The following is an 8702-nucleotide window of genomic DNA, read 5'->3' as shown; positions in this document are numbered from 1 at the left end:
TTCCCTGCGGGTGCGGGGGTCGGGCAGCCTCCCCCGCTGTCCCAGGTGTCCTTGATGACCCCGGGCGGGGCATTAACCGGACCGGGCTGGGCGAGGCCGGGAGCGCCGCCGAGCCGGGATGGACGGGGCGGGCGCGGAGGGAGAGGACAAGGAGCGGGCCGCCGGAGGGCTGGGTAAGGGTTATTATGAGGGTTAATTTAAGGGTCATTATAAGGGTTCTTGTAAGGTTTCTTACAGGGGTATGGGTAAGGGTAGTGCCGGCTCGCGTTAATGACCGGAGGGAGGCACCCGGCGATGAGCCTAATGAGCGACGCCAGGGGAAGGGTAATGGCTCCTCCGGGATGTTATCTGGGCGCTCCAGCCAACATTCCCCCCACCTCCCTCATCCCCGCGGTGTCCTGACCCCGCACAGACACATCCTGGTGCCTGGGGCTCCGTGGCGGAGTTTGGGGACGAAGGGCTGCGGGGCTCTCGTGTGCCTTGGCTTGTAAAAGTACCTGGGCGAGGGTTGGGGGCAGTGCCTTTCCTCTCCTGTGGCGCGGAGGGGGCTCCCGCTGCCTCCGGGTTTCTCTGTTGTACCTTCGCCCCACTGTCCGGTTTTCCTCCTTCTTGTGTGGATGGACCTCTGGCATCTCTCCGTGTGTGTGCGTTCAGGTGGCTTTGTAACAAATGCCCCAAGAAAACCTCAGAAGTCTTGCTGTCACAGTGTGAGTGGTTGGCTTGCTCGGAGAAGTGTCTAAGGAGGTGGTTGTGAGAAGGGAAAGAGGGCTCGGCTTCCCGCTGGTGTGCCTTCAGCACATCAGGTGTTCCACACTGAACATGTCTGATGTTCCCAGTCAGTTAAAATCTCTTCTGCTTTAAGGTTATGTTTATCTAAAAGTGGGACAAAGTGATGTTCAGTCTGGTCTCTTGCCATATGGGAGAAAGGAGTGGTTTGATAAATCCCTCTTTGTTACCATGAAGGCCTATCTTTCTCTCCAAACTATTTTTATGACAGCTCTTCCTTGTCAATCTCAAGTTGTTGTGAGGCCTTTGCTACGTATTTTAGAAATAAGAGTGATTTACTTTCTCTTGGAAGAATCTTTCTGTAGGTAATATAATACAGTAGAAGACTTGGAAATTTATTTTGTGGTGTAAACACATACTGGTGTTTGCACAGAAACAAGTGAAACCCCTGCTCAAATCAAAGCACTAAGCTGAAAATGCCATTGCTGATTTGAGGTGTTGGGTGAGTGACAGAATGGACGACACATGAAAACACTGTTTTTTTCACATGATGAGTGAGATGAGCTAAAAGGCAACAAGGAGGGTGTTGGAAAAAGGAATTATACAGAACAGAGCCAGACTGTGCCTCACTGTTTCTTGACCCTCCTCATCAGAATATTTCATGTCAATTGCAGTGGAAACTGTTGTTGCTTAACAAGATCAAATTATTATAGTTTCATAGCTTCCTGCTTCTGTTTCTTTCCCCTGCAGTTAATTTGGTTCTCTTAATCCTGTAAAAAGCAAATTAGAAAGTCTTGGAGCAGCCTGGCATCCCCTCATACTTCCATGAAGATTCTCCCATCTGACTGATGTTGTGGGGCTCCTTCTTGACTAACAGTTGTTTCAGAAAGAAACATTGAGGCAGAAAGCAAATCCCTTATTTTGGCATTGCACTAACATATGTCAAAAGTAAACCAGCGTGAAATGTTAGAAAGTGAATTATTCTAGATCCTTTTCCTCCCCCAAATTAAACTATGAAGTTTCTCTGTAAGCACATACAACTGAAATGCTGCTCAAACTTTCCCCTCTCCAGACAGAGGCAGATACATGGGTTTGGGTTTGTTATTCTACTTTCTATTCTTAAGCGTTTGTTCGTTTGTTTGTTTGTTTATTTTAGTTAGCAGGAATCACACAGACTCAGACATTCTAAGACAACCAGCAGGTTTTTGGAACATTGTTTTTTGGAAAAGTATATGGCAACTGGGAAAGTATAACGCTTCTTTATTATTATGTTACCTATTTTAATTATTTCCCTTACTATGTTCTCTCTGACTTGTCTTCTACTATTTAGTCTTCCTTACTGTAATACAGTTTGTGCTTTTTGTTAAACTTGGTCACACTTCTGCACCTGTTTTTTGTCCTCACTGGCTATTTAATTTGCTGTCTTGTAAGTCTGTTATTCATAAGTATGGCTGAAGCTGCAGAAAAATAATTCAAGGCAGTTATCAGAAGCTTATACAATTAATGGTTTTTGCTTGGTCAGCTTTGGTATGACAGAAATACATAAAAAATTATCTGACATCTGTCGGATAATCCCTGTTGACACAATAGGCCAGAATTTCACTTCTGTCTTTCTTTTGCTCATAAATCATTACTTTTTGTTCTGTCCATTATTCCAGAGACCTTTGCTATCCCCAGTGTTGTTTTCCCACTACTGTATTTGTAATATGCAACCTTCCCTTTATTCTCTGTGCTTGGAATTACCTCTCCCTGTAGTTTACAGTTGGTAATGTTTTTGCAGACATGTTCGCTCTCAATCTGAGCCTTTTCTCATCACAGAGGTTTGACTGTCTCCCTGTTGACCATATCAGTATCTTTGCTCTTGCTTCCCTAGCAGGCTCTGTCCTGGTGACAGTTTGAACTCTCCAATTCTTGTCACTGTTGGGTTTTGTTGTGTGGTGTTTTCCTTCTTCCATACCTGAAACTCCTGATCCAGGCGTACCTTTTCCTTGTGCTATCCAGGCACAGTGCATGTGGGGTGGGGTATGGGTTGGTTTTTGGGTGTTTTTTTTTCCTCATTTTTTCCTTGTAGAGTGCCAGGATGAGGAAGAGGACACGTTGCAGTGTAAGGAGCACTTTGTGGTGGATGCTGATGCTGTCGGTGGCCATGGCACAGGGAGCAGTGTGCTCTCTGCATTCCAAAGCACAGCTACACAAGAAGAACCCGAGGATACCTTGAGAACAGAAGACAGGATTAGCCCTGTAAAGAAAGTGGAAGAAGATGGAAGAGACAGCACCCTGCAGGCAGCTGGGTCAGCTTCCCAAGACTCCATGGTCCTTGACAGCCAGCTGGATTCTACCTTGGCGTGTGAGCAGCCTTCCAATTCCCGCAGTGACATGAAGGCCGTGTCCCCACTCGCTGTAGTTGGATTGGCACAGGAGCCCACAGGTCAGTCAGGGTCCCCTGAACACTGTGAGAGTCATTACCTTGATGGGACTGAAAAGGAGGCAAAGAAGAAAAAAAGTACCAACAGAAGTGGAATGTGCGCCGAGAAAGCACCGCGTGGAATCCCTGGAGCTCCCTGCAGGCAGGATGAGGGTGGCCCAGCTACTTGCCAGTCATCCAAATGCGCTGCAGCCCAGCAATCCTACCAGGTGTTTTCAGTCTTGGAATCCAGAAGTAGCCGTGATGCAACCAAGGAGGAGAAAAAAGGGGAAAAGAGGAAAAAAACCTTACTTGAGAATCCACACATCCTACCACCGGTCAGGAAGAAGTCCCGCACCTCCTACAATGCAGGTAGATACTGGGGCACCCACTGGCAAACACTTGTAGTGCCAGTGGCACTGGTGTTCCTTTCCCCATGCTGAAGGTGCTGAGCTGCCCTAACTGGTGCTGCACTGCCTTCCACACCATCAGATGTGTCAGGATCTTCAAATAGAGAAGATCTTCAAATAAAGTGTCTTACATTTGAAGCATCACTAGCAATGCTCTTTTGTTTTTACTGCAAAAGAAGAGTTTTGTTTATTTTTGTGGTTTACTTTAAAAAAAAATCTTTTATGTTGTTCATGTGTTTCTAAATATAATAAAAATGTTCTGGTTTTTTTCTGCTTCCCTCTGCTGTTTTTTTGGTTTTTTTCTTGTTTATCACATACTCCCCATCTCTTTCTCTCTTTTTGAACAATGCATGGTTTCTAGAGCAGCTAGAAGAGTTGGAGAAGATGTTCCATGAAGACCACTATCCCGACAATGAGAAGAGGAGGGAGATTGCAGCTGTGATTGGTGTGACGCCACAGCGAATCCTGGTAACGCCTGCGTGGGGACAGTGGGTTCTGTGCAGAAAAGGGATGGACAGGGACTGGGGCAGGGAGGAGGTGATGACTACACCTGCCACTGGTGACAAGGAAGAGAGCTCACAGGGATGGACACTGCTCAACCGCACCCAAAATGGCCATGGAGTCTGGGGTTGCATATCTTCCCATTTCCTAGGATGAATCATATAATGGGTAGATAAATGAGGCTAAGGAGATCAGAGTTAATCTCTTTTGTCTTGAAAATCGTGGGCAACAAAGGAAATTGGTGTTTGGGGGTGTCTTTCTGCTATTACTTTTCTGTTTGCAATGAATTGTGCAGGTTCTTTGGAAGAAAGGTTTCTTGAGGTTCCTTTCTGTCGAAGAAAGGTTTCTGGGCTCACCTGGTGACTTGTGGAAGCAGTCACTGCTGATTTGTTGCCAGTGTCCCCCTGTGTAGATGTTTTCCTTCCTGAATGCATCCTTTCTTTCCATTCATCAGGTCTGGTTTCAGAATCGCAGGGCAAGGTGGCGGAAATCGGAGAAGCTGAATGCGAAAGGCAACAGAAAACATCCAACATCGTCACCTCTGTCAGATGATTATGGGTGGGGGACCTACTCTGTTTTCTCATCTTTCCACAACAGATACCTAATGAATTAAATGTTTTCCTTTACCATTCCCCCTTTACATTTAAACTATGGAGAGCTGACAATTGAGCTGGACCTCGGTAGCTTGTCAGATTTCTTGGCAGATTGTAGGGGACCCTCTTAAAAGAGGGTTTGAAATAAATCTGTTGAGACTGCTGTGGAGTCATGTGGAGAACAAGGGTTAAGATAGAAAGGTCTATGGATCACCCCTTCATTTTATGTTTTTGTGAATGGTCAGGAGCCCATTGCATTTCCCACCATTGCTTTCCATTTCCATGGATTTTCACTTGGTGATGGAAGTGCTGCTTGCTTGGATCAGTCTTACAAAGTCATGGGCTTCTTTGAGTAAATATAAGGTAGCACCTTCCATAGGTGAGCAGGGGACGTTTACTGGGGGGGGAAGGGAGTATGTGAGAGGATAGATGGTCTTTCAAGGGGTAGTGAGTGAATGTGTGAGGGAAGAAATTAGTTTCCACAGGGATATATTTGTGGCAATCTGGAGTGAGAAAACAGAATGCAAAGTTAAAGATTGGAGACCACCTGACTTATTTCATTGCACTGTCACTGCTGCCTGTCCTACACTGCTGACTTGGGGCTGCTTCCCCAAATACTGTCAAGACAGCATTCCTTGCACACCTAAATCAGCCACTGCTTTCTTTTTCCACCTGCTAGGGATGTAGGATCTGCCCATTGTAGGGTAGAAGGGTGTGTATTTGGTCATAATGCCCTGCCTTGTCTTCTGGTTCATCCTCACAACCCTTTTTGCTGCCTCCAGGGCACCTCCTCTGCCTGTGCCTCTGTTGCCTGACATTGCTCGTGACCAATCTGCCGTGCTGGGAGGAAACACTGCAACTGGGAACTGCTCCAGCCTGCTCAGAGCACAGCCTGCACCACTCTCCTCTGCCTCAGGTGAGACCCTGACCAGCACAAGTGTTTTCCATAACTACAGCATTTGTTGGTGGAGCTGGGATGTTCACAAACACTTCAGGGAAGGTCATGTGAATGCCCCACACCATCAGTGCAAAATGTGACACCAGGTCAAGTTGGGATTGATCAGCCTGGAGAAGAGAAAGTTGTGTGGAGACCTCACAGCACCTTCCAGTATCTGAAGGGGCTACAGGGAAGCTGGAGAGGGACTTTTAATCAGTGACAGGACGAGGGAGAATGGCTTCAAACTGAAAGAGGAATAATTTAGGTTAGATATTATGAAGAAATTATTCCCTGTGAGGGTGGGGAGGCCCTGGCACAGGTTGCCCAGAGAAGCTGTGGCTGCCCCATCCCTGGAAGTGTTCAAGGACAGGGTGGATGGGGGTTCGAGTAACCTGGGATAGTGGAAGGTGTCCCTACCCATGGCAGGGGGTTGGAACTGGATGATCTTTAAGGTCCCTTCCAACCCAAACTTTTCTATGATTGTAGGTATAGCAGCTCTCTGCTAATTGAGTCTGTACCAGCTATGTACCAGCACCGTGGTGCTTCTGTGCAGATGCTGGAGCCAAATTTGCAGTCCTTGTTCATGTCCTAGCCCAAGCCAGCAAGGAATTCTGAATATGACTTCATAAGGATAAGTGATAGGGGCATTCTTCCATAATAGCTGTTTGACACTGGTCCTGCTGCTCTAAGTGATGATGAAAGCATTACTCTGGTTATGCTGTTCTTCATGGCAGATACACACATCCCATACCCTGGTTTAGATGGAACCATTCTGGCTACAACCTGAGTTAAGTGAGGTGTGTGAGGAAGGTGCACTGTACAAACTGTTGGTGTTGTAGAGGCTCCCTCAGGTACTCCATACCTTTAAATGCTCAAGAGGGTTCCTTGGCTTCCCCAAGCAGTGCAATTTTCCATTGTGTTCAAGACCTCGAGGGAGGGAGACTAGTTGAGTTCCAGAGCTGACGCTGAATGTACTCTCAGTTGCAGTGGAGCTGGAGGTCAGTGGGGTGTGCTGTTCGACCAGGGTTCTACCTGTGCTGGGCTTAAAGGTTGATGGCAGCTAAAGAGAGAGTTTGTTCAGTTGTTTATTCGTGTGTGGAGTACCAGAGCATTCCCTGGAGTCAGGAATGCTCCCTAAAGTGTTTCCTATGTATGTTTACATTTCCAGGTTGGCACAATTTGAAAAGATTTCCAAAGTGATGAGGACTTCATCACTTCCTTGGGAGGGATATCCCAAGCAATATATGTGCTGACATATGGTACTACTGTGTGCATTTTCCTGCTTCCCACTGTAATTCATTCATTGGAATTTCTGCTCCCTCATTTTATTCTAAATGTACCAGTATTTAGTTATTGGTATTAAGACCAGTTCTTGCAACTCATTTTCTAATAATGACTCAATTTTTTTTTAATAGTGCTGATACCTTAAAAGTACTTTGGCACTGTACAAAGCACCTGTAAGATTGTATCAGTAAGCTTTAGACTTATGTGTGCTAAAAGTACGTAATTGAGATACTTTCTTGATAACCTAATTTAGTATTTCTGTCATTTAAATTTGCCTGTCATCCTCTCAAGGCAAGGGCTACTTTAGTCAATCCTGTGACCTATTTAAACAATAGAACTGTAATTCAGTTAGTTCTGGTTTTTCCACTCCTTACAGCAGGGTAAATATGGTCGAAGTGTTTGAATAATTCACTGGTTCCCAGAGTGCTGAAGCAGTGTCATCTGTTGAGCCCTGTATTTAATTAGATAAAGACTAAGGTTTTGCAAAATAATTCATTTAAAAGAAACAAACCAATTATCCTCAGATTTCTATGCTGTAGGAACCTCTGCTGGTTCCTAAAATACATCTGCAGATGTGCTATTTACTCAAGAGAGAATATAATAGAATCATAGAATGGTTTGGAAGGGACCTTAAATATCATCCAGTTCCAACCCCCTGCCATGAGCAGGGACACCTTCCACTAGACCAGGTTGCTCAGAGCCCCATCCAACCTGGCCTTGGATACTTCCAAGGATGGGGCAGCCACAGCTTCTCTGGGCAACCTGTGCCAGGGCCTCACCTCCCTCACAGCAAAGAATTTCTTCCTGATATCTACTCTAAACTTTTAGTTTGAATCCATTTCCTCTGTTAGAGAAATAGAAGTTTCATTCAGGGATGTGATCTTGTCCCCTGTTTTCAATGAGCCATTTCTTTCTGGGGAATCTGCATGCTGGGATGCAGTTCTCCATGTGGAAAAGACAAGCAAGCCTTCTGATAGGAGGGAAGGGTCCCATCTGAATTCTTGGTGCAGTGTCTAAGGAAGAAAAAGGGCAAATGAATGTCCCTGAGGGTGAAATGAGTATGTGGAAAATGAGTGATAAAGAGAGATGGGTTTTTACTGCTGGAATCCTTTCAGCTTGCTGCTGACTGCCTCCTATTGCATTTGCTGTGTGTGCATCCAGCTTTTAGGAAACACAGGCTTCCTCTGCTTGTCTGAAACTCCCGTGTCTTCAGTGATAGGGATGTGTGAAAATGAGAGTTTACTTCCTTCCACTAGATCTGTGTGAGGGAACAAGCTTCCCCTTGTTCTCTTTAAATCAGGCTGGGCAAGAAGTAATGAAATCTATTTGTGTCAGCTAAGGCTGGCAAATAGTTTCCAGATACAGATCTGTTTGAGGGGATTAAAAAAAGTACCTTTTCTAAGTCACTGTTCAGAAAAAAGAGGCTTGCTTTGCTGGTGCACACAACTGTGAGGTTTGGTGAGTGATTTTGGACCCGGTTGCCTGAGGGAAGGGAGGAATAAGGTCTGTGTAATGAGCCACGTGCTGCTCTTTTTATTTATGAAACCCACCCTGCCCTCCAAATTTGTTCAGCTCTAATCAGATGGAAGGTAGAAGTCCTAAAAATTACATTCCTACAAGTCATGGGAGAACTGGTGCCTGGGCAGAGTAGAGACCTAAGTTGGTGCACTCTTTGAGGGAGAAGACTGATACTTGGTGTCGAGTCCTCATAGAAGGGAGATCTGCAGGGCACAATGGCATGGAAAGCTGCAGTTGAAGTTTTGCCTTAACTACATGCAGGGTAACACAGCTATGGAGAATAAAACAATAAAATTTGCTTTTTGTTTGTTTGCCTGTTATCTAGCATT

At 45.5% G+C, this 8702-nt stretch overlaps 1 protein-coding gene across 1 annotated transcript in view; it reads left to right on the top strand.

The window, feature by feature from the left end:
- The first annotated feature begins 91 nt into the window (after positions 1–91).
- LOC108501734 (homeobox protein NOBOX-like) overlaps positions 92–8702 on the top strand; it is a 16192-nt gene continuing 7581 nt past the window's right edge. Inside the window, exons 1-5 of the mRNA XM_017823928.1 lie at positions 92–173; positions 2798–3502; positions 3902–4008; positions 4496–4599; positions 5417–5550. Of these exons, the coding sequence (XP_017679417.1) occupies positions 119–173; positions 2798–3502; positions 3902–4008; positions 4496–4599; positions 5417–5550 (1105 nt within the window). The 5' untranslated portion in view covers positions 92–118. The remainder of the gene's footprint in view (positions 174–2797; positions 3503–3901; positions 4009–4495; positions 4600–5416; positions 5551–8702) is intronic.

This window comes from Lepidothrix coronata, unplaced genomic scaffold, assembly GCF_001604755.1.
Source record: "Lepidothrix coronata isolate B3197 unplaced genomic scaffold, Lepidothrix_coronata-1.0 Scaffold107, whole genome shotgun sequence".
NCBI lineage: Eukaryota > Metazoa > Chordata > Aves > Passeriformes > Pipridae > Lepidothrix > Lepidothrix coronata.
This window is presented reverse-complemented; position numbering and strand designations above follow the sequence as displayed.